The following is a 25,572-nucleotide window of genomic DNA, read 5'->3' as shown; positions in this document are numbered from 1 at the left end:
CTGTGGTGGCTTCTCTTGTTGCGGAGCACAGGCTCTAGGCATGCAGGCTTCAGTAGTTGTGGCACGCGGGCTCAGTAGTTGTGGCTCACAGGGTCTAAAGTGCAGGCTCAGTAGTTATGGCACATGGTCTTAGTTGTTCCACGGCATGTGGAATCTTCTCAGACCAGGGCTCAAACCAGTGTCCCCTGCACTGGCAGGCAGATTCTTAACCACTGAGCCACCAAGAAGTCCCCAGATGACTATTTTAAACAAGCAAGAATCAAACTGCCACTTTTTACAACTCAGTAATAAAAGTAATAATGGTTAAGGTATCTGAATAGACATTTCCCTAAACAAGATCTACAAATGGCCAATAAACACAAGAAATATGCTCAACATCATTATTAGGGATAGGCAAATCAAAACCGCAATGGCATACCACTTCACACCCACTAGGGTGGCTATAATTAAATGGCAGTTCCTCTAAAAGTTAAACATAGAGTTACCATAGAACCCAGCAATTCCATTACTAGGTATATTCCCCAAAGAAATGAAAATATATGTTCATCCAAAGACTTGTACATGAATGTTCACAGCAGCATCATTCATAATAGCTAAAAAGTGGAAACCACCCAAAAGTCTACCAACTGATGAGTGGATAAATAAAATGTGATACATTTATACAATGAAATATTATTCAGCAATAAAAATGACTGAAATAGTGATACATGCTACAGCACAGACGAACATTGAAAACTTTATACTGTTAAAGAAGCCAGTCACAAAGGATTCATATTACATATACGATTCCATTTATAGGAAACGTCCAGAATAGGCAAAACTATAGACAAAGCAGATTTTAGAGTCCTTAGAGCTGGGAGGGTTGTGTGTTGGTGGGGGGGGCGGAATGTGAGGGGGAAGATGTACCAGGACTATTGCTGACAGGTTTCTTTTTGGGGGTGATGAAACTTCTGAAATTGTGATGGTTGCACAACTCTGTAAATACAAAAACCACTTGAATTGTACACTTTAAACAGGAGTATTGCATGGTATGTGAATTATATCTCAAGAAAGCTGTTTTAAAAAATCAAATGGCCCTTTACAGGTATCAAAGTACCTCATCAGCTGGGTACCATACTTTGTTTTTTCTAAAGGAATACAACAGGCCCAGAGGGATGTCTGAACTTCCAAGTTTGGACTCTTTCCACCATGTCGTGTTGTTGGGTGATGGCATAATTAATCTTCACTCCTTGTGACACTGCTATAGCTGTACATCTCTCTAATGCAAAATCTTAGTTTGCAAATGTATGTTTAACAGTTGTCCCTTATGAGACCACTAACTTCAGATTAGAGATTGTGTCTGATTTCAGTACATCAAGATCTAGTAAAGTGCTCTGGTATTTAACAGATAAGGGTTTTCAGGTAGGAAAGATCCAAAACTTCAGCTACAGAAAGCCAAAGTAAAGCACGGAACCCAGTATACGGACATCCTCCCTCTCCAACCAAATGAAGACACAATAAAAGAAAAACGAATAAAGTGGAAGAACGGAAAAAAGGATGGGAGAAACGGCGGCCCTCTCCTCCCTCCCTTCCCCCACCCTCCACGACAGCTTCCCAGAAAGTTCCAGAAGCGAGTCAGGCGTGGTCGGTGACATCACGACGCCCCGTGGCGACCACCACTGAGGCCACTGGCGCGCTTTCTTTCCCGCCTCAAAAAGACCCGGAGACGGGGCTAGCGCGGCGCGAGGGGCGGGGCTTACGTCACGTACAGTTCGGGACGCGCCACTGCTGGAAAGGGAAAGCCGAGCGCAGAGGGGCGGAGCCAAGAAAGCGCGCCTTCTGGGAGGGGGTGGGGCCTGGTTAAAGAGCGCCGCGTCACATCCGGGAGACTTAGAGCCCGAGCGGAGGCGGTGTGGAGCGTTTCTCCTCTCAGCGGCTCGGGAACCAGTGTGTGGTGCGGGGCTGCGGCTGAGCCTCTAGATAGAAGGCGCAAGAGGTTGGCAGCTTCGATTGAAGCACGTCGGGCGTCGAGAGCAGCTAGAAGTCATGAGCGACAGCGGCGAGCAGAACTACGGCGAGCGGGTACGTAGCGGTGGTGCAGGGGGCGGCTGTGTGGTCCCAGCTTCTTGCATCTCTTTCCAGGCCCGTCGGCCTCGGACCGGGAGACTGGGGCGATTTCGACTCCGAAGTTTGAGACCGGGAGGGATGGGAGTCAGAGGTTTAAAAGCCCTAGTGGATAGTGTCTATACGTGAAGGAGGCCGCCGGCGGGTTTAGGTGGCCCTTTACCCGAAACGGCGGTTTTTTCCGTTATGGGGGTTGGGGGGAATTAAAAATGGCCGCTGCGTCCCCTCCGTGGTGGGGGAGGGGAGCGGTATCTCGTTTCGCCGTTGCTCTCCTGTGAAGCCTCGCCGCAGCCATCTTGGGCTGGCGCGCTGGGCGCGCTGCCAGAGGCACAAAATGGCGGAGGAGCCGCGCGACAACTTCCAGGCCGCGGGGGAGGGGGCGGGCAGAAGGGCAGCGTTCTTTGGGATTTTTTTTGCTCAGAATTTAGGTTAAGACAGGATCATATTCTGGGCCCCGAAAGAATGGGAATCTAGGGTGTTCTTGGCGCCTCTTTTAAAAAGGGGAAACTAGTCTGAGGTAGACTAAGTTCTGGACCCGTTAGTTTGAGGGGATTGCGCGCGAGCTTTGTGTTCGGCCTAAATGGAGTGCTTTTCTTTGATACCGAAAGGGCTTTCAAACCCAAAATCGTTTTCGGTATCCAGAGTAGACCACGGAGTCGCTGAGATTTTCTTGTTTGAGGGAGTAGATTTTTTTCTGCGAGATGGTGGAGTAGAAATTGGCGGGCAGCAATTTACGGCGCCGTTGTTTTCTTTGTTTTGAGGTATTCCTATTCTGTGAAGCACAAGTTGTGTTGGTGCACTTTTTAACGTTTCCACTCCAAAATGTGGAGTTTGGTGAGGGTTGGATAAACTGCAGAAATAAAGTTCCCGGGCTTAGAAAGCATGATATAAAGCTTGGTTGCGGGTCCGTGAGTACTAAGATGCAGAAATGTCAGTCTTGCTAGAATCTTGTATATTTGGAGGTTTGTTAGAAGAAGTGTAATAAAAAGCACCGTGGAACTTGATTTTTTTTTTTTAACTTCATGGGATTAGGTTGGGTGTTTTTTACAGTTTATCTGTAATTGTCAGGTAAATCTACTTAAATATCTTCTCAAACTCATGAAACAAATTTTAGTTCGTTAATTAGAAGGGCGTTTTTATAGAGAAACTTCTTAGCTCTTGGAGTCTTAGTGAATTTACTGTGTAACTTTGGAGCCAAGTCTGATTAATTTGGTTTGAACTAATCAGGCCCCGCCTTTACCTATGCAGATGAGTATTGGCTTTATATGTTTTTCCGTAAGACGATTGATTGCCACTGTCACCAGTGCGTGTGCGATTATTTTTTAAGCTCGCTCTTAGGGTGAGAAAGCTTGGATCAAGTTCACAAGTTGTTAAAGCTGTGGGTTATGGTTTCTGCCGGTCGAATATACTCTCGAAACTAGGCGTCGGTGTTCGGACTGGAAAGCAAGTGATAATTCTAGTCTTCAGCTATTAAACAAAACAATTATAGGATACTTCTGCATTGTTTTGAGACTACAGAATGACTGGTCTTTGACTAGAGCTCTCAGTTGAATAAACCTGAGTAAGTTACTTGTGATGGTGTGCTTGAGAAGATGAAAAATTCCCCAAAGGAAAGTTAGGGTATTTTTTACGTAAGGGAGGAAACAATTTTAAGAATTAGGTCCTGGTTTGAGACAACTCAAGAGACATTGTCATCCCACTAATCAAGTTTCTGAATTGGTACTTTCTGTTAGTAGAATACATCCTAGTTATATCACAGTCCCGTTACATAGAATGGTTACTCAATAAATTCTTATGGAAGGAGACGAAGTAATAAAAAAATTTAAAGGTACGTGTTAGAAATTGGTATTTTGTCTTGCATAGAGTCTTGACTTGGAAGAGTTTTTCTGAACTCTGACGTTGTGGAGTACTTCCACATTGTTTTCTTTGGCGTTTGTTTTGTATGTAAATTGCTTTCCAGTTGGTTTATTGGAACCTGAAATGGTTAGACTATACCTAAAACAAGTACGTTTGGGACTCCCAAAGAATGCGTGGCAAAACCATAAAGCTCAGTGGAATGATTTAAATATAATGCCATTAAAAACGCTAGGTAGAACACTCAGGTCTGATTGGCTAGGAACTTCCTTTTGAAAGTGCCTGAAAACTGGGAAAACCGTTGCATTCGAGGTAATAATCTTGGACATGGCCTGCTATTAATAGCTTATCTGGAGCCTGAAAAATTACTTTCAGTCCACTCTGCGTTTTCAAACATTACAAATTGTTGATGTAAATCACTAATACCTACCAGTCTAATCAGCTAATGTTAATGTAATCACTAAAATCTTATCAGCTGGAACCACCTCCTGCCCCACCATAGCCACCGGCCCCGCCGCTATAGAAATGTTTTTTCTTCTCCTTTAGACTTTATTATAAGTTCGATTCCTGTACAGACTGGGGTGGGGTGCGAGCAATAAATTATCCTCGACTTGGTTGTTGATAGCGTGTTTACTTATTGCGTGAATATTGACACTTAGAGTTGTGGTTCCTTGTGTTCCTTTGTCTTGTTTTAAATGTGCAGCCAGGGTGCGTTCCTGAATTTTTGCGGTTCGTTTCACACTTTCAGTTATGGCAGAATCTACCTTTTACCTGTATCTGGGATTTTTCATGTCAGAGTTGATAGATTTAAATTAAAACCTGTTTCTAATTAGAGCTGACTTCCCTGATCTGGTCAAATCCATGTTAAAGTAAGATATTATTCATTTCCAAGTTCTAGTTTCTTCCAGTCATTTCCCAAAATTGCTCACATTTTTTGCAAAGCACCTTTGGAAAAAAGAGAGGTGCTTTTAGCAGATATGTCATGTCACAATTTGGGAGAATAAGAACATGATAGAGTCATGTAGCCAAGTTTAGAGGTGCATGGTAATGGTGAGGGGGGTGGTAAATAAATCTTGTAAGGCCCAATTTTGGTCACACTGTTTAGGGTGTGGTGACGTTTGTTTGTTCTTGGCACTGGTTTAATGTTCTACCCTCCTAACTAATTTCTTTAGCTTGTACAAATGGGTCTTTACCTAGAGAAACCAGAAACTAAGGAAACGCTATTTGTGTGGACCACATCATTTTAATTTGTCTGCTATCAAGATTGCAATAAATACTCTTGATAGCATTGCCTATTTTTGTAGAAGTAATGTGTATACAATATAGGTATATTATCTTTAGTCTTATTCTTTGTAGAGATGAATAGCATCTGGATACTATCCCATCAAACTGCCTTTCAGATTCTGCAGTTTTTTTCCTCTTCTGCTAAATCCTGGGTTGTCTTTTTGAATTGTTTTTAGCTCCTGACTCTAAATCCAAATTTTCAAAACTAAACATCAATCTGTTTCTTCCTAGAGGATTAAATTAATGTTGGTGGGAGGAAAATAGTTTTGTTTCAGTGTGAGTCTGGTTAGGCACAAGTCTCTTGAAACCAGGTTGAAGAATTTTTTTCTTGGTCTTAACTAAGAATGACTTAATGTTACGGATATGGCCTGGAACTAGAAGGTGGCATGTTCATACTGAAATTACAAGTAATTATAAGGTAAGTACTACTGGTTTTGTGAAAAGATTGAACAGGAATTCAGAAGATGAGAGGTGTGTTCAGTGGAATTTGCCTGGTACAGCTTTTTCCTATTCCTTATCTCCAGTAAAATCCAAAGCCTGGTAAATATTAATACTTGCACAGTTGTTGACATTTTGCCCAAGAGGACAATGCTACAGTTGTGTATATCTTTTGAGCCTTAGCATTGCGTGTTTTGTTGATCAGTTTTTTACTCATAATCATATTATTTTCTTATGACCTACAGTGATGTGGTGATTGGGAATTTTAAGTGTTCACCCAATTTAGTTTTGGGGGGGAGGGTGTCACTTAGTCTTGTTTTTAAGCTGGGGTTGGGGAGTTCTTCATTTTAGCAAATTAGTCTTCAAATTCCCCCAAAATCTTTGCTTTGAATTGGGTTTTGGAGGTTACATTCTGATTTTTTTCAACAAGATTGCTGAATATGAGAGCATGGATGAGGACCCTTTTGGGGTTTTTTGTTTTTTTGCTTAGATATTAGATTAAAAAGTAGTCTTCTGAAACAGTAAAACATACTTGTGCTTCTGGAAATTACTGAATGTTTTATGAATGTAAATTCAGAGTCTGTACTGTTTTTGCAAGAGATCTTTTAAAAGCTTGGGCTTAGAGCTCATTTAGACAATGTCAGATGACAGTTTTTTCAGAAATTTTCATTGTGAGAATTTTTCTATCCAACCAACCTTCCGGTAGAGTTTAGCTGCGGAAAGAAATAGAATAGTCCTTACGTTGATATGAGCATTGATCTTTATAGCAGATTCAATGAGTTTTTCTTTTATCTCCTCCGAGTTTTTAAAATACCACCTTGTCGATCAACCTAATGAGTAGTTGTGGCGCACAGGCTTAGTTGCTCTGCAGCATGTGGGATCTTCCTGGACCAGGGCTTGAACCCGTGTCCCCTGTATAGGCAGGCAGATTATTAACCACTGCACCACCAAGGGAAGTCCCCAAATTCCTTTTTTTTTTAATGTTACATAAATTCCAGTTGTAGTCCCTAGAATTATTTTAACAAAAATTGTGTTGGTGATGGGACAAATTTCTGCTTATTTGTAAGTAGGATCTCTTAACCATATGTGTATAACATTAGCCCAGTAGTTCTTCTGGTTTTATGAAGTGGCCGCTTGAACTTAGCTGAGGTTTGAATGAACTTAGTATTTATATTATCTAGCAGTGTGTTTTGTTCTTCAAATATAAAAGAAGGGAGAATGTTGCGAAGGAGTAATGAAATAGCAGGAAGGCGTCCATATTGAAAACTTGTGGTATCTAGAGCTTTGGCCTCTATTCCAGCATCTTCTGCACCTAAGCCGCCCTGTATTTAAACTTTAGGAGGCCTTAAGAGGAAACCTGCTTGGGCATTCTGATTCCACGATTACATTTGTGCTGGCAGTAAACATTTCCCATTACATTTCAGTGATGGATATTAAAATGAATTACTGTGACTCCCTTAAATAAAAAGTTATTTAAATTTTTCCTGGATTAAATAAGCAATAATTAACATTGAAAAACTAGACTGAAGATTATGCTTACCCTCTTAGAAAAGACATCACACACTTCCATCATAGCCATGCATGGTTGTCTTTTTGATTAGATAGGTATAAAGACTTATCTCTCACTCTCTCTCTGGTTCCCCCGCCCCCGAAAGTTTTATTTTCAGAAAAACTAGGAGAGGAAATTGTTAACAGTGAAAGATCATAAGGTGAAATTCAGGGAAACTAGGATGTTTTATGAGGGCAGTTATTTTGATTAAGGTGTTCAGTAGACACTATTATACTTTATTGATCTGTTAAGTGATACTGAGTCTTTTTAATAATTTCAGGAGGTGAGCTGTAATTTTCTCCCAATATTGCCACCTTTAAAAGTAGGATTGCTCCTTTGGACCGCAGAAGATTTTAATACTTTGTTCATTGAGGGGGGAGATTTTACCAAAAATTCTTAGAAAACACCACTGTTGGATTCAAGTTTGTTCTGCTTTCTTCATAGCTACTCACATATAGTAGTTGGTTGACTTGATTTGGTCTTTTTAATGATTTTAGTTCTAAATTTAGTAAGTTGGGCCATTTATATTATAAAATCTCACTAGAGCAGCTTTCTAGGAGTGGGTTGAACACTATAGTCCAAATTTTCAAATTCCCTGATAATTGTTTTTTTACAGAGCTACTTTTGCAGTTAAAAAAATGTGTGACATTAAATACATATCTTGCCCTTAGTCACAATTTGTAAACCTCTTCAACCCTCAGCCTTGTCATCATTGTGCAAATGAATTGTCCGTGCTTTCCTTTCTTGCACTTTTGTATTTACGTGTCACTTTTTGACTAGAGATGTGCTTTTGACACTGAACATACTTTCTATTGATGAATACGATAAGAAATGTGAAATGTAATTATATTTCTTAAAATGTCAGTTGAACAGTAAATGTTCAGTCGTGCACTTCACATTCAGCTTAAGCATGATAAATCTACTTGGAGTAGACAAAAGAGATTGATTATATATTTTAGAGCCAACAGGAAACTAGTTTCAGTTTTTTGAGCTGCGTATTCTAGCTTTTCTAAAAATCCAAAACAACAAGAGGGATTTTTTTTTTCTAGTTTCAATTTTGGCACTGGATTTTATCCTGGAGTTTTAAAATATTCTTCATCCTGTTCTTTTTCTATTAAGGTTAATGTTGAAGAAGGAAAATGCGGAAGTCGTCATTTGACAAGTTTTATAAATGAGTATTTGAAGCTCAGGAATAAGTGAAGCTGAAATTTGAAAAAATAAAAGAAAGAATGCATGCTAATTATCAGACCAGAAGTCCCACTTGTAGAATATTGAGCAATTTGTGTGAAGTGGGGAAGATGAAAGAAGTCAGAATTTGAAACGGAAGAATGAAGAAAAGAAATAAAAATGAAGTTAAGATAAGAAGTAATCTGGAATCAGAAAGCACTACGCTAAGTAATTACTAGTCTGTTTATGTGTCCCTGTATATTTTGCTAAACATGCATGCATTATTTGTTTAATAGAAGAAATATATACAGGGTAAAGAAGTGCCTTCCAGGGGAAACGTTTAAATTAGGTAATTCTAATTTTAACTTCTTAGTCAAATGATTGAAATGCAACTTTAAAAAATAATAATAACCCTTTGTAGTCAAATAGGAGGCAGGAATGAGCTCTTCAGTTTGGGTAACAGCCAGCTTCATGTTGTCTCCTGGATTTTTCATCTCTAACTTTGCTGGTCCTGGGGCATGAGTGAGTACCTCCAGAGTTGGAGTTGGTGGTCTTGTCTGTGCCACCCCCCTGGACTCTTAATGCACAGACCCCTATCGTTCAGTACAGAGCAATATATATAGTAGAATGCTTTCTTAAGTTTGTCAGAGTTTTCCTAAAGAATGTCACCAGGTTGGTTATAGAACCAAACCCTGAAAATCCAAGCAAAGCATTGGACAGGATAGTTCCTTTTGGCGTTTATGAAAACATTAATTTCTTTCTAGATGGCAGTAGTGGAAAGCTATGACCACTTAGGCCCTAACTTTAAGATGCATGTGTGCTAAATTCACAAGATGATTCTTAATTCTTTTCTTTTTAATTCTTATTCCAGCTCAATGACTGGGGTTACTGCTAAAAAGTTATAGGGGCTTCCCTTAGAATGAGGTGGGTCACATAAGTGAACAGGATATCTAACTGAAAAATGGCAAAAGTAGTAGGAGCTTTTTTCCCTTTTCTCATTTTCTGTTATTAACACTTAACTGTTAAAATGATGTGAGAGATATAGATCATAAAGTAGCTTTATTCTGGTTCCCTACTCCCTCCACTTACTGGGAAAATAGACGCCAAAGTTCTGTCATTTTCCCTTCTGTGTGTTTGTTGTGTTTTAGCTGAATAGAAAAAAATGATTGGTGCAGTCTTGTTACTTTCATTTGGATGGGACAAGTGCATGTGTCAAAATAATACCCAGTAGTAGCCAACCAACAGATGGCTTCTACCCTATTGGGAAAGCCAAGGCTATCACTTCTTTCCGAAATGAAGATAGCCTAAAAAACTGAGAGTTGTCAGACCTTACAGCTTTTGGGAAAAGTGGTCTAAATGACATTTTAGAGGAATCCATTTTCTGAGATTTTAGGGCCTGTTAGTGTCAGATTTGTGCTTTTTGTAATATTTCTGTATTTTGCAAGCAGAAGAAAATTACTTCCATTTATAGGCAGTAGTTTCCAGTATTTGCTTTGTCCCGATTATTGCTTTGTAAAACTTGCCACATGTAAACTAGTAACATTAAATTGATAATGTTGATTTTGCATTCTGAATTACAGTTTAGGCAGAGAGCTGAGGCAAGTGATGTGAATGGATGTTATATTTCTACTTAAGCTCATGGATTCTTTTATCAGGAGATCTGAAAGGTCTTTGGGGTCCAAAAGAGAAAAGACCTGTTAGTCATCAAAGGGGAAGAAGCAGTTTGGAATTCGATTATATGGCACAAGCTGGAAAGATGTAAAGCAAAAATAAACTTTGATGCTAGTGGACCATCTCATCCATTCAGGTTCCTTTCCTGCCCTGGCCAAAGCATCTTTGAGTATGAGAGTGCATCCCTCTACCCCCTGTCTGGGGAGTATGGGGGAGACAGGCCTCTTATCCTGGGGCAGGTGTAAGGTACATGCCCTCAGAAGGGCTGATTAATGCCAGGGGGCAGGTGGGGGCAGAGAAGGTGACAAAAAACAGATTTCAGGAAAATGACTTTGTTGGGAAAAAAGATAGGTACGAAGTATAAAGCTTGAAATTGATTGTCAGTGAGACTTAAATAAGCATCATAAACACCTGTGGTGTTTTTAAGAAATACAGTTGCTCAACTGCAGACCTACTAAAATAAGCTCTAGTTAGGGATGTGTTTTTAAGTGCTAGGTACATTTACTGCATACCTCTAAGAGCCACTGTTCAAAATGTAATTTAGTGCATCTAGTTTTTAAAATGTATGAGAAACCTAGTGATTGGATGGTTTTTCCCACTTCTTTCATTTCTTTCAGAAAGTTTTTCTAAGATACTGCCATTCTCAGAATAGGTAGACACTGGTTGGTATTTTGTAGGAAGGCTGAGTTTGTTTTTCCCTGATGTGTTCCGTATAGATTGTATATTAGTATATGATTAAGATCCAATCTATAAGAACCTGATTCCCTGAGCAGTTTTCAGGGAATTTTGGCTTTGTTATTCATGCTAACTTTAAGTATATGACCCTTTTCCTTGAGATATTGATGTTCAGAGTAGTGCTTCTTTTGGTAGGATTTTAATGTGTTGACATTTATTGTTTTGACAGCCCTGAAAGTGGACTTGGAATTTTCCTTGCGTGTAGGGGCTTTTGCAGCTGCTTTTACAGATTTGACCATGGACCAAGGTTTAAAGCTAACTTTATGCTTTTAGGTTTGGCTAATAATTTTAGGTGTCATTTCTTCTAGACAGGCTAAATATCCTTGCACATAGTTCCAAACCAGCTAATGGCCAACATAACTGCAAAAAGATTTAACTTTAAGACTACCCCTGACAAGAAAGGTAGGAGGAAAAAAATCTTAGCATTCTGGTGGTTTCCCCTATTCCTGGTCTGAGAAGTGATTGCTCACAAAATGCATCTGCATATAGCCAATTAGTTTTAGAGGTTTGAGTGAAAAGCCTTATGATAATTTCACAAATACTGTATCTTTGACCCTTGATCTGCTAGAATTTCATGGGGAAACCTCATTAAGGTTTATTCTGAGGCTAGAAGTACTTTCTTTTCCCTCTTGGTGGTCAGACTGGTAAAGCATCTCAGCTTGGAATAAGGCTTTTCTGTTTACTGAAGCAAGAGACTTAAAAGGATCTTGACTTTTTCTACTCTTTCTTCCTTTTTCAGATCCCTGGACTGATTTCTGTTAATTACAGTTGCTTTATTCGTAATCTTTTAACTCTTATTGTGAAGCACCCATATTCTCTTCCTGCCAGAGCAAATTGTTTTCTTTGGTTTCCATTAAAAGTCATAATCATTCCATGAAGTAATCTTTCTAGCATTGGAGTAAACAGAGGTATTTCGTAAATAGCTTTTGGGTCCCTGTTTCTACCTTCTCTTCTAGATTAGCTTTTGCCTGTTGAAATGATGGCAGAAAGTGCATCCCCAATTTGAGAACTTCTTTGTTTGAGGAGGAGGAGGTGGTGGATTGTGCTTTAAAATGTCTCTTCAGAATATTTGCCAGAGAAAGCCAAGGGATTGTTGGTTGGGGTCCCCAAACCACTTTTAACCACTCCTTGATGGTAAAAGCAGCTGTTTTCACTTATAATTAGGGACCATCTTTGAATCTCTTTACTAACTCATGGCAGGAAGGAGGGAGAGGGGGCTGTCATGTTTCATGTCACTTCACACCATGTTTCATAATGACTTTGAAATCTTACTGTAAAGTTTCTAGAGTTGTTTTGGGTGTAGAGACCAGAACTCATTTTGCCCACTGAGTTAAACTCTTATGTTCCCTGTTCTAAACTTTAATTTGTCTCTTCTGTGTTGCATCATAGGAAGGATCTTCCAAATTTTCTCCACTATGCTCTTAAGTCACAGAACATATTCTAAAATGTTTTGGGCTGTGATTTAAAAGAATTTTGTATCTTCTATCCTTTCAAGAATGGCCAGAGTATTTATTCTGAGGGTCTACCACGCAGGGAGGTCTCTTGTGATAACTTCTATGCAGCTTCAACATTGATTCTTACCCCTACAGTGACTTACCTGTAATGAAGATTCCTTTTGGGTCTGGCTGTTTATCCTATGTTGGGCAGGAAGATTCATTAGAATAATGCCTTCTAATTTTCTGAAGATGGATAACCTGGAATTAAAGGTTGTCTTGGTTTGATGATACCTTGGTTAGCTATCAGACTGAGTGGATTCTCTTGTCCATTCCACTATTTCTGTTTTGGTGTCTTGGCAGAACATCTCCCTAGGTCCAGTTCTTTCTATACATGTTTGCTTTTTCCACTAATTATATGCCTTTGGTTCACTGATGAACTAGTTATCCTGTTTACCCAGTTCTTTGCTAGTTTCTTTTAGAAATCTTTTTTGTATTACCTACCTACCAGCTAGTTCCAGTTACGATAGGGGAAAGCTTGGGTATACAGTATATGCCTAGATTTCCTGAACTTCCCTTCCTAAACCTAGATTAGGAACCCATGATCTAAACTCTTTTGGTTTTAATTTGTTCTTTATGTAACTTTTCTAACTGCTTATTCTCAGTTCCCCATTGGTTGGCACTGGCTTATCCACACTTAGCTGAGTAAGATCTCTGGTACCCTCTTAATTCTTACCTCTGCAGTTAATTCACTGCCTTTCTGCTATAGCTCCATCTGGTTGCTTTGAGATTTTTAAGGGCTTCCTACCATGGTTAGATGGACAGGCTCTACAGATCTAGTGTCCTTCAAGCTGGTCCTTGCTTTCCACTAGGTTTCTACCTTTCTCTGGGACTTGAAACAGTTACTGTCCTTGTCTTTTTTCCCACTCAGCAATAAATAAAACTTGAATATACAGTAAGTTTTAATGAATTTCATAGGGTTTTTTTTTGTTGATGGCAACTTGATTGAAATAGGTGTGAGGTATAGGTGTCATAGTTAATAAGGTTCTTTTTCACCCTAGTCTTTATGGAGTAACATTCCCAAAACAATCCTTGGGCAGTTCCCTTAACTGCTTGGCTTTGGCACCCATTTCTGAAGAGTGGGGTCAGTTAACTCTTATCCCTGCTCCCTAAAAAAAGGTGGAAGTTCAAGTTAATTGGCTTATGTCAATTGGAGCAACGTAACTATTATACCAGGTATATTCAGTTCCTGCCCTTACCTATGTTTTCTTATCTTGGAAGGGGATTGCTTTCCCTCACCATTTATCTCACCACAGCTTATTTGTTTTTAAAGTTGCCCAGAAAGTATACAAATTAAACTTTTGACATCTACGTGTAGGAATCCCGTTCTGCTTCCAGAAGTGGAAGTGCTCATGGATCTGGGAAATCTGCAAGGCATACCCCTGCAAGGTCTCGCTCCAAGGAAGATTCCAGGCGTTCCAGATCAAAGTCCAGGTCCAGATCTGAATCTAGGTAAGAAAGACTGTCTTGGGATTTTCTTGTTACTCTTAGCTTTCAAATTGGTGTGTGCTTTTGTAAACTAGGAAGATAGAGAGGGTCAGTTCATTTGTTGGCTTATTTAATATTGGTACTAGAAATGAACTTAATCGTTAAGATCTGGGAGATAGAAGACTAAGTGGTTAAGAGCCTGGGTTTTTGGCGTTAGGGTTCAAATCTTACCTCTATTTTTTTCTGGCTTGGGCAGATTACTTAACCTTTTTCAGTCTTAGCTTCCTTATCTATAAAAGGCGAATTAGTAATAGTACCAGTTCTTCAGAATTGTGAGGATTCACTGAGTTTAAGTGAACTGCTTATTAGTATGGCAAATAGACTGCAGAACATTGGCTTTCAGTAACTGCAATTCTTGATAAAATAGGTATAGTCTAATATGACAAATGTATGTATAAAACAAAAACACCTTAATGCAGCGCTTTTTTTTTTTTTTTTTAATGTTCGTCAAGAGTAAGCTATACATCTTGGTTTGCCCAGGTCAGCCCCAGTTTATGCCTGTTGTCAGGCATAATTAACAGCGCCCCCTTTCTCTCTTACAATGTATCCTCCTTGGTTTAAATGACAGTTCATATGATCACTGTAGTTAAGAGCAACTGGTATTAAAACACTGCTGGAGAAAACTGTGATGGTGATTTTATCTTAAGTGAATAGTGGGCATAATGCAAGAAGCAGAAAAATAGAGGGTGGTATTCTGAGGGGTAAAGGTGGATGCAAATCAGGCTAGTATGAAATGCATGTTTTATGGTTTTCGAAAGATAATTGTGTTAAGTTTAATCTCTAAATTATTTTAAGATATGATGGAAGGGAGCTTTAGCTGGTAGTGGTTTTTTGGAACTCTTCCTAGCAGAGTAGAAATGACTATATACAGAAGAAAAGTATCGATCCTGCTATATGCCTGAATTGTGTGTTCCAACTTTTGTAGTTTAACTCTAGAATAGAGTATTGAAAGAATTGAAAGCCGTATCTTACTGTCAGCTATTTAGTCATAACCTTGAAGCCTTTGTCTTTCAGGTCTAGATCCAGAAGAAGTTCTCGAAGGCATTATACAAGGTCACGATCTCGGTCCCGCTCCCATAGAAGATCCCGTAGCAGATCTTACAGTAGAGATTATCGAAGACGGCATAGCCACAGTCATTCTCCCATGTCTACTCGCAGGCGTCATGTTGGGAATCGGGTAAGATGAAAAAAATGTTTTTAAAGCAGTAGACTGTTTAAAGCCACTTTATAATAATAATACATAATATGTTCCCTTCTTTTTTTGTTTTGTTTTATGTTAGAACTGATGTTATTTGACAGTGGAGCTTTAGCATGAATAACCTGTAGAGCCTGTTTAGTCTTTGGAGATTGTCTCTTTTTAAAAGATACCACCCACATAATTGTCTACATTTGTGCTATTGGTCACATTTAAGATATTGTCACATTAACAAGGTATTGTCATATTAACAGCCCATCAGATTAAAAAAATCTCCATTATACATTACTGTTATTAGTAGTAGTACACTAGATCATAGGTCTGTATGTTTCATACTAATGTTATTCAAGTTTTCTGGGTTTGTTTGTTTTTCGCGGGCCTCTCACTGTTGTGGCCTCTCCCGTTGCAGAGCACAGGCTCCGGACCCGCAGGCTCAGTAGCCATGGCTCACGGGCCTAGCCGCTCTGCGGCATGTGGGATGCTCCCGGACCGGGGCACGAACCCACGTCCCCTGCATCAGCAGGCAGACGCTCAACCACTGCACCACCAGAGAAGCCCCTGGGTTTGTTTTAATACACTTTACAGAATGCTATCCTGATTTTCCCATTTACTTTTTTTTTTTTTTTTTTTTTTTAGTTTGTTTATTTTTTGGCTGTGTTGGGTCTTTGTTTCAGTGCAAGGGCTTTTTCTGGTTGCGGCGAGCGGGGGCCACTCTTCATGGCGGTGCGCGGGCCTTTCACTGTTGCGGCCTTTCTTGTTATGGGGCACAGGCTCCAGACGCGCAGGCTCAGTAGTTGTGGTTCACGGGCCTAGTTGCTCCGCGGCATGTGGGATCTTTCCTGACCAGGGCTCGAACCTGTGTCCGCTGCATTGGCAGGCAGACTCTCAACCACTGCGCCACCAGGGAAGCCCTCCCATTTACTTTTAAGCTTCTTTCAGGTATTAAGGCTTTTTTGTCTTCCATAAGTTCCAAATGAGATGGCATTTAGTGTGTCCGTATTGTGATTTCATTGTATAATATAATGCAAGTAGATCTAAAGGGAGTGTTTGTTTTTGAAAGTGGGATGGAATTTGACTGCAGAAATGTATGTATGACATAAATGAAACCTTTAGGCAAATTCATTACGGCAACTGGAGTGTCAGCAACATTTGGTTCATTATTTTCCTTACGATAATTGCAAGCTACTTAATACCTGTTAAAAACAGCTTGGTACTCATCTTTGGTTACATTTATGTGTATATATATATATATAAACACTATGTATATGATGTTTCTATAGAAATAAAATCAGGCTGAACATGCTCTTCTATATCTTTTTGGCAACTTAGAGCCTCCCATTGTGTGAGTGGTATATCTTAATTCAACATTTTAACAGTATGCCATTCTTCCCCCCTCTGGCTTATAGAGACAGTGCTATTCTGATTATCTGTATGTGTGCATATTGTTGAGTGTGTGGCCATTTCTTAGAATAAAGCCCTAGAAGGTGAATCCCTTGGGCAAATTGCCCTCCAATCTCCCAAAAAAAAAAAGTCAGGTGCTTTTCACTAATATGAGCTGCTGTTTCCCGTCCATTTGATTCTAAGTTGAAATTACCCCTTTTGCGGTCTCTCCTACACATTCTTAAACATGCTTGTGGTGTTGCTGTAACATTAATTTTAGAATAGCATTTTATTTCGTTGTTTATTATCTTTTAGGGTTAGTGTGACATTTTTGGCTAATTTATGCATAGTTCCTTTTTTTTTTAACTTTGATTTATGACACATTTTAAAGTTCAAAATGCATTTTTCTATTTCTAGGCAAATCCTGATCCCAACTGTTGTCTTGGAGTATTTGGATTGAGCTTATACACTACAGAAAGAGATCTAAGAGAAGTGTTCTCTAAATATGGCCCAATTGCTGATGTGTCTATTGTATATGACCAGCAGTCTAGACGTTCAAGAGGATTTGCCTTTGTATATTTTGAAAATGTAGATGATGCCAAGGAAGTAAGTAAAAGTCTTGTATCTTTGTAAAAATACCAGTCCTATTTTTAACTATTTTTTACTCGGATAAGGACAGTTTTTGCTTTAGTAACTATATATAGCTTGAGCTAAAGGAAATGCATTCGTCTGGGAACATATACTGATCAATATTGAATTTTTTAAAAAAACCTAATGTGGACATTTTCAAATATTTGTAGAGTAACAGAAAAGTATGACAGTTTGGTTCTATATTCCAACTCAGTCTTCTCCACCACATTATTTGAAGTAAATCCCAACATAGTCAACTGTTACAGGTGCGATATGTGTCTAGATATACATATTTCTAAAATATAAGAATATTAATACTCATTTGGAATATTTAATCACTGTTTATATCAAATTACTTTTTTTAAAAAATTATTTATTTATTTTTGGCTGCGTTGGGTCTTCGTTGCTGTGTGTGGGCTTTCTCTAGTTGCGGTGAGCAGGGGCTACTCTTCATGGCGGTGTGCAGGCTTCTCATCCCGGTGGCTTGTCTTGTTGCAGAACATGGGCTCTAGGCACGTGGACTTCAGTAGTTGTGGCGCATAGGCTTAGTTGCTCTGCAGCATGTGGGATCTTCCTGGACCAGGGCTTGAACCCGTGTCCCCTGTATAGGCAGGCAGATTATTAACCACTGCACCACCAAGGGAAGTCCCCAAATTCCTTTTTTTTTTTTTTTTAATTTTTGGCTGCATTGGGTCTTTGTTGCTAGGCAGGGGCTACTCTTCGTTGTGGTGTGCGGGCTAGTTGCTCCGTGGCATGTGAGATCTTCCTGGACCAGGGATCAAACCCGTGTCCCCTTAAACCACTGCGCCACCAGCAAAGTCCGCCCTCTCCCAGATTACTTTCTAAAATGGAGAAAAACATAAAAAAGTGATAAAGCTATGACTATGACTCAGGAGAAAGGAACTGGTTTTGAATGTATGCTAGCAAGTGATTTTACATTTAGAGTTAAGTTGACTTGAGGCAAAACATAGGAAGTAATGTTTTTTTTTTTGGCCGTGCTGCATGGCTTATGGGATCTTAGTTCCCCAACCAGGGATTGAACCCAGGCCATGGCAGTGAAAGCACTGAGTCCTAACCACTGGACAGCCAGTTAAAATTGTTTATTATGTAGACTAAAGTAAAAATTCAGTGTGAGAATCTAGGCCACATTTAAGAAATCTGGACTTTAGATACATACAGTATAAGGAAAAGCTTGAGAAACTTAAATGACAAGCCATCTGAGGTCAATGTTGAGATGAGTAATTGAGTTCTAAATGAGATTATATGGTTATACATTTTCTTTTATATGTATATATAACTTTGTCAAGATTATACTAATTTTTAAAAACCATAGATTTTAAAATAAAGCTGATCTACTAAAGGAAGAATTGAAAGTTGAATGCAAGTAATTATAATTAAAGAGATTTAAGGGGTGCTTTAAGATGTCGTTCACTTCATTTTGGTAATAATTGAACAGTATAGGCTTCCTGGTTTCCCAAAATTATTATTTATTTATTTATTTTTGCTACAGGACCAGAGTTCACTTTCTGAAAAATAGCATATTTTGTATCTGAATCAGTAGTGCCAGAAACTGTCTTGAGGCAGAATGATCAAAGTAGAATGATCAAAGTAGAAAATAGCATACTTGGAATTAGAAGTTTAAATTCTATTTAGGTGGAGGGGTGGTTTTTTAAATTGTGAACGAACTGCTAAGTCTTTGGAATGGGATATTTTCTCCTTAAGTACATACTGTTTTATTTAGTCTGTGTTCTAGATAAAAGAACTATATGTAATTCAAGCTTTCTTCATCCCAACCTTTTGCTTCCATAGCAAGGAGCCATAAACTTGTGTAAAGGATTAGACTGAATATTTTGGGCTTTGTGCACCATAAGATCTTAATGACAACTTTTCAACCCTGTCGTTGTAATGTAGAAGTAGCCATATAATACGCAAATTAATGAGTGGGGCTATCTTTCAGTAAAACATTTATGGTCACTGAATTTTGAATTCCATTTATGATGAAATACTATTGATTTTTTTTTTTTTTCCCCCTCACCCATTTAAATTCTTAGCTCATGGGTCATAAGTTGCCGGCATGTACTGCTTTAGAGGTACAAGCACTGTGTTAGATAAAATATTTCATGGGTTAAATTGGCTTTTGGGTAAGCTTTTCTGGGCTAGCTTTTATAAATAGAGATTTAATAGGCGGAAAAGCCTATTAATAAGCTGCCAGCCATAATGTTCTGGCCTAGCTGAAACATCCAGTTGAACCCTGTTTATAGCTGTTGGATAATTTGGGGCTTTGTCCAGGGTGTATATAACAACTTACATATCTTTTGAAGGCGAAAGAGCGTGCCAATGGAATGGAGCTTGATGGACGTAGGATCAGAGTTGATTTCTCTATAACAAAGAGACCACATACCCCAACACCAGGAATTTACATGGGGAGACCTACCTAGTAAGTTTATTTTCAAGGTGGTTAAAAATACTGACAGTTCAGTTTCTTCAGTTCCTCCAAGACCTACACGTAGTTAGGGGTGGGGGGGATCTTTGGCATTTCAAACTGGCTAAAACTCAAAGTCAATACAGTATATTCAGTGGAAACATTCTGTTGGTACCACACATTTTGATTGGTATCATTTAATAGATCACATCCCACTTTTATCATAAAGAAATGCCATAGATTTGGCTTTGCTGGGTAATTGATTTTCACCAGACCATTTTTTCCACGCTGGAAACTTAACCATTATTATAGGTAAGATTTTAAGTTCGTACAAATCTTACTTACTGTTGTTCATAGTGGCAGCTCACGCCGTCGAGATTACTATGACAGGGGATATGATCGAGGCTACGATGATCGGGACTATTACAGCAGGTCATACAGGTAAGTTAAGCATAATACAAACTTTAAGTTGCCAAAAAATTGAAGGACAAGCCAGCTCTTCTCCTGAATCAGTTGCAACATAATTTAAGGCAGCACTATACATAACTGAGTTTTAGCCTTTGATACAAGTCATTACCTTTAATACTAAAAATCCAGGCCCAGAGTTTATACTAGGTGTTTGTTTTGGCCACACCATGCGGCATCTTAGTTCCCTGACCAGGGATCGAACCCGAGTCTCCTGCATTGGCAGCACGGAGTCTTAAAGAGTCTCCTGCATTGGCAGCACGGAGTCTTAAGAGTCTCCTGCATTGGCAGCACGGAGTCTTAACCACTGACTGCCAGGGAAGCCCCTAAACTAGATTTTATGGTTATGTGTCTTTTTAATGTATCTTCGTTTGTATATTTTTTAAACACCAAGTTGTAAACCAAGTGAAATCCTTGGTTTTAAAACATAACAGTGAAAACAAAATTATAGACCATACTTCAGGTCTCCCCCCTGCACCCCCCCCCTTTTTTTTTTTTTTTTTTTTTTTTTTTTGGCGGTACGCGGGCCTCTCACTGTGGTGGCCTCTCCCATTGAGGAGCACAGGCTCCTGACACGCAGGTTCAGTGGCCATGACTTATGGGCCTAGCCGCTCTGCGGCATGTGGGATCTTCCCGGACCGGGGCCCGAACCCGTGTCCCGTGCGTCGGCAGACGGATTCTCAACCACTGCGCCACCAGGGAAACCCATCCCTTTTTTGTTTTTAAAGTGAGTTTTATAAACTGTTTTGAACGTCATTGCTTTATAAAGCAAGGAATCATAATTTAGTGTAACAATGGTAAGAAGTTTATTACCAAAAATTTTGATGTTTTTTGGGGGTTGGCAGGGAAATGTTCATGACACTGGGAATACTTTGAAAGGCAAAAATGAAGTAAAGTTCTCTATTTTATTAGCAACAGCAGGTAATTCAGACCCTGACCTGCTTGTCAAAATGTAAATTATGTAATAAGTATTGACCACAACAGTTAATCCTTGACACCTTATTTTAGTGTGTTGAGGTGTGGATGTCTTTTTTTGTACATTATTCAGTAATGTTTTAAGAAGTTGACAGTCCTGACATTTAACACTGACAAAAAGAAACTTTCTTAAAAGTGGCATTTCTGTACTGAGTGACACTTAAGGGATTGATTTGTGGAGGCTGCAAAGATTAGGGTCTTAATATTTTATTTTTATTTTAATTCATATGAGCATTTACTTCTAATGATATTCATTTTAACCACCAGGGAGAGCTCTATGCCAGTTTGTAAAGAGGTGGCAAAAGCAGCTAGCTTTCACTTCTGTAAGTTTTAATTTTATTGCATGAATTGTGTACTTTCAAAAATTTATAAAATGAATATATGTTGCTTTTCTGCCTTCACAGAGGAGGAGGTGGAGGAGGAGGAGGATGGAGAGCTGCTCAAGACAGGGATCAGATATACAGGTATGCCAGGAGAAGATTTAAAAATCTGTACAATTGTAGAATGGCTCACATAAAGACATTTTCGTTATTAGTATTTTGGTAAATTATAGTTGGCATTACACAGAATTGGATTGCATGAAGTTTATGAATATACTGTAACTGAAGCCAAATGACAATGTACATGGCTTAATTTGTGTGTTAACAGAAATTAATTGCGCTTAGCGCTTACACAGTGGTACCATTTTGTACCTTAACATGAGATGTGGCAGAATAGTTTTATTAGCTTTTTATATCAGAATAGCAGGTGAGTATTCAAGTTGATCTTTCTTACACAGAACTAAATCACTTTGAAGCACTATGACTGAAATTTTGTTTCAGGTGCTCATAGTTAAAATTAGTGGTAAAGATTTTTTTTTTCTCTAAGCCATTTTAAATTCTGTTAAGTATAATGTTAATTAGCAGATGATCAGTGGATCATATATAGCAGGGAGTATTCAACCTCTGATAGTTTGAGGGGTTATTTGGTACTGGGCCTGATAGTGTGCTTCATTCCAGGACTAAAACAAACCTTGAAATCCTGTGACTAATGCAATATTTTTCAAGGTCATTGAAGGTCTTTTAGTTTTGGTAGTCTTAGATGGTGTTGACATTTGTTTACAGAAGACGGTCACCTTCTCCCTACTATAGTCGTGGAGGATACAGATCACGTTCCAGATCTCGATCATACTCACCTCGTAAGTTTTTATTGATTTATATGATTTTGTTTATATATTATAATAGCATAGCTTGCTGTGACTTACCAAACACAGCAGATAATGGGTTAATTCAATTAGTTTTATCTATATTTCTCTCCAACTTTTGGTTCAAGGAAGTATAGGAAAAACAACCCTTGGATCTTACTCTTGTTGCTTATTAAATTAGTAAATATATTGTTACCATTTGTAGTGTTTCTTTTTAGGTGTCCTTGTAATCTTTATACAGCTTGGAAACATTTGAGTGACTTAAAACCTTAGCTTTCAGGTTGAGTTAGATATACTCCCAGCTATTTCTGTTTAACATTGGTCTTCTTAGCGTAATCCTTATGTGAAGGTTTTCCTCTATTTTCACAGGAGATCCTCTGTTTTCACAGGAGAGAATCTGGTACATGGCAGAGTAGTTTAAAATTCTCAACATTAAAAGTACACACTTGAGTATTGAAGCATATTTATTATTTTTTTTCTTCCTAGGTCGCTATTAAAGCATGAAGTTGAAGACTTTCTGAAACCTGCCCTAGAGTTGGGATATTGTTTGTGGACAATATTTTTTATTGTCTCCTGTTTAAAAAGTGAACAGTGCCTAGTGAAGTTAGGTGACTTTTACACCTTTTATGATGACTACTTTTGGTGGAGTTGAAATGCTGTTTTCATTCTGCATTTGTGTAGTTTGGTGCTTTGTTCAAAGTTAAGTGTTTTCAGAAAAGTATGTTTTGCATGTATTTTTTTACAGTCTAAATTTTGACTGCTGAGAAGTTTCTATTGTACAAAACTTCATTTAATGGTTTTTCTACTGAATCCAGGGTATTCTGAAGATCGAAGCCTGTGTGTAAAATGCTACCAAATGGCAAAAAGCAACAATAAAGTTTGGTTTTTACTTTTCTTTCTAACATATCAATGGTTAGCAGAACTGTTCAGAATAGACTGTCAGTAGTAAATTCAAGACAAAAATGCCCATTTTCCTCCAGTCCATAAAACATACCATACTTAATATACCTGCAATTAAGTGATAAAAATTATGCTCTGTAACTCTATACTGCTAGTATTAGACCTAAAGATCTTTCAATACAGCAAATGCTTAATGCTTAATATAAATGTGAATTTGTCGGCGTTTATATAATCTGTATTATATATAGCAGGGAATAAGATAAGAGTTACACAATGAATGCCTTTAAAAGGCTATTTCTTAAAGCTGTTACAAGGGGATAATGGTATTTCAACTAGTTATCAGCAAGTGACAATACATTCCACCACAAATGTACTCTTGTTCTTCTAGCTTTTAGATTATATGGAAAAACTGGGTGCTTCAGAGTTTGAGAAAAAGAGAAGGGAACACTACACCTGTGTTGTGGATGAACTGAAGACTTTGCCTGTTCATTTTTTAAATATTATTTTCAGGTCCTTTGCTTACCAAAGGAGGCCCAATTTCACTCAAATGTTTTGAGAACTGTGTTTAAATAAACGCAAATGAAAAGAGTAAAAGGCTGGTACAACTCAGTTTATAAAGATTTTGTTTTAACCTTGCTACATATATAATTAAGAGTTCTTTTGGATTTAGTTGTATTCTTTTTGTTATTGTTTTAAATAGATAAATTATGTATTCCTGGCAGATAAATCAAAGTGAGTAACTAGTATTGGAGTGATCATCTCCACTTGCGGATGGTGTTATATTAAAATAACTAGTCTCCACACTTGCCCTGAAGGTGCCTGAAATGCACATTCTTCTTAGTTTAGGTTATTTTTCATGGTCAGTTCTAGCGAAACTGCTATAGGCAGGTAATTAAAGTTTGTTGGCCTGCTGATCTTTGTATTATTACTTAACATACAGTATAGTGTGTCCCAGGTACTTTGTAAAGCACTTCCTATATATTAATATGTTCAGTCTACATCAATCAAAATGGTGTAGTAATTTACCTTAGGTCAAACAGCTATTTAAAACAGCAATGCTGGGATCTGAACTTGACCAGTCTCAATCCATACTCTGTATTCTTAATCATGATGTCATTCTGCCTCTAATCTGGGTAACCAGATGATTAAAGATACTGGTAATGGAGTGTAGGCATTATTTGTAGGCCTAAATTTGCCAAACTTACTGGACAGGTTGAGATAGGCTGAAGAGTGGTGAAACTCCTTTCCTGTTCTGGGATAAGAAAGCAAGTAGTAATCTGTTAGTGTGCTATGAAGGTGGTCACCTGGTTTACAAAAAGGGTTTTTTGTAAGCCATAAAACAGTATATAAGCATAAGAATTTTGAAGACCATGCATATGGAAGGTAAATGGTCACTCCCTCGGAGTAGAATTTGGTTCAAACAGGTCCTTTTAAGACTTAACTGTTCACAATGTGGAACATTTTGTTCCCATAATTAAAGCTTTCTTACATTTAATTGCCAACCTTTTTTGTCACCTTTGGGGGATCTCAGAATACTCTCCGAGTGTATCTGATCAACTGTTGCTGCATAATCAGTCATTAAAACTCAGAGGCACACAACAGGTACTTAGCTGCTGATCTCATCCAGGCTCTCACTCATCTGTAGGACAGCTGGGGTTGACTGATAGACTGCAGGTGTGTGCATCTGTTCCCCATGGCTCAGCCTCCTTGGAAGAGTGAGCAAACCAGCACATTTCTCACTGTGATGTGGAAACACAAGATCACGTTCACTCATCCAAGTACATTTCAAGCCTCTGCTTGTAATAACATTACATCTTTTCTCATAGGCAAAAGCAAGTTTTCCAAGCTGGTATTAGATAGATAGGTGTCATTTTCTCAGCTTCCCAGCATGCAGACCTGCCATTGGGATATTCCCCAAACTGAGTCCTGCTGAGAGGCAGAGCCCATCTACCACCACAGATGCCCCAAATCCCAGATGCTTGTTTACCCATCCTTTGCATCTACAGCATATGCCTGTGAACTAGGCTTGGTCAGTCAGGTGTATGCAAACTTTAAACCTTAAACCCAAGAAGTGTAGGGATAGTAGAAAATTATTCAAGTGAGTAGAGTGGATGATAAGTGCCTTAAAGATGTCAGCAATATGTGAGGGGCAGTGTGGAACTAGAGGATAGGGGGGTGGTTATCTCTCTAGTGGGCAGATTCCTTGTCTGGTGTCAGTGGCAACAGTGGGACAGGCTGTGGTGTCCACAGTTTGGCAGTGGTGATGACCTCACTGGACTGACTTCATGGTGTGGCTATTAAACTTCCAAGCCTGATTCTTTCTCCTTTCCTCCTGCAGTCTGCAAACTTAAAAACAGACCCCCAAAATCTCCTATATCTGCTTAAGTCAGCTGGCATTTTTTATTTATAATCAAGAATCTTGACTGATAAGTAACTAACTCCTTGTCATTTGTGATGCTTAATTGGTAGCATATCTAGTCTCAATTTGTAGTCCCTCTAATCCATTCTTCAGTAAGCAGTCAGTGTCTTAAGAGGTAAATCAGATCACATCATCCCTTTGTTTTAAAATCCTTCAATGGTTTCCTCTTGCATTTAGATATAAATCCAAATTTTTTTTTTAGTGACCTGCAAGGACCTTCA

The 25,572-nt window shown here is 38.7% G+C and overlaps 1 protein-coding gene across 3 annotated transcripts; it reads left to right on the top strand.

Moving 5' to 3' along the window:
- Window positions 1-1,868: 1,868 nt before the first annotated feature.
- On the top strand, window positions 1,869-25,362 carry TRA2B (transformer 2 beta homolog). Of its 3 annotated transcripts, none has more exons than XM_007123144.4 (9): window positions 1,869-2,061; window positions 13,613-13,746; window positions 14,797-14,959; window positions 16,775-16,963; window positions 19,309-19,424; window positions 19,767-19,850; window positions 21,254-21,313; window positions 21,956-22,026; window positions 22,519-25,362. In XM_007123144.4, exons 1-9 carry the CDS (start codon window positions 2,026-2,028, stop codon window positions 22,527-22,529), a joined length of 864 nt encoding a protein of 287 aa, XP_007123206.1. In that variant the 5' UTR covers window positions 1,869-2,025; the 3' UTR covers window positions 22,530-25,362. The 3 variants fall into 3 exon arrangements, with proteins under 3 accessions (XP_007123206.1, XP_007123205.1, XP_023979958.1); XM_007123143.4 differs by having other exon boundaries at window positions 21,953-22,026; XM_024124190.3 differs by lacking the exon at window positions 13,613-13,746 and having other exon boundaries at window positions 1,974-2,061; window positions 21,953-22,026.
- The last annotated feature ends 210 nt before the right edge of the window (window positions 25,363-25,572 follow it).

Source organism: Physeter macrocephalus, chromosome 1 (assembly GCF_002837175.3).
Source record: "Physeter macrocephalus isolate SW-GA chromosome 1, ASM283717v5, whole genome shotgun sequence".
NCBI lineage: Eukaryota > Metazoa > Chordata > Mammalia > Artiodactyla > Physeteridae > Physeter > Physeter macrocephalus.
Note: the sequence above shows the minus strand (reverse complement) of the source record. Positions and strands in the feature narration are given on the sequence as shown.

Bases quoted from the DNA above. Each gene is read 5' to 3' on its own strand.
- TRA2B (XM_007123143.4), top strand. From the start codon at position 2,026: ATGAGCGACAGCGGCGAGCAGAACTACGGCGAGCGG. The intron at 2,062-13,612 runs GTACGTAGCGGT...ATCTACGTGTAG, and splicing joins AGCAGAACTACGGCGAGCGG to GAATCCCGTTCTGCTTCCAG. The intron at 14,960-16,774 runs GTAAGATGAAAA...TTCTATTTCTAG, and splicing joins GGCGTCATGTTGGGAATCGG to GCAAATCCTGATCCCAACTG.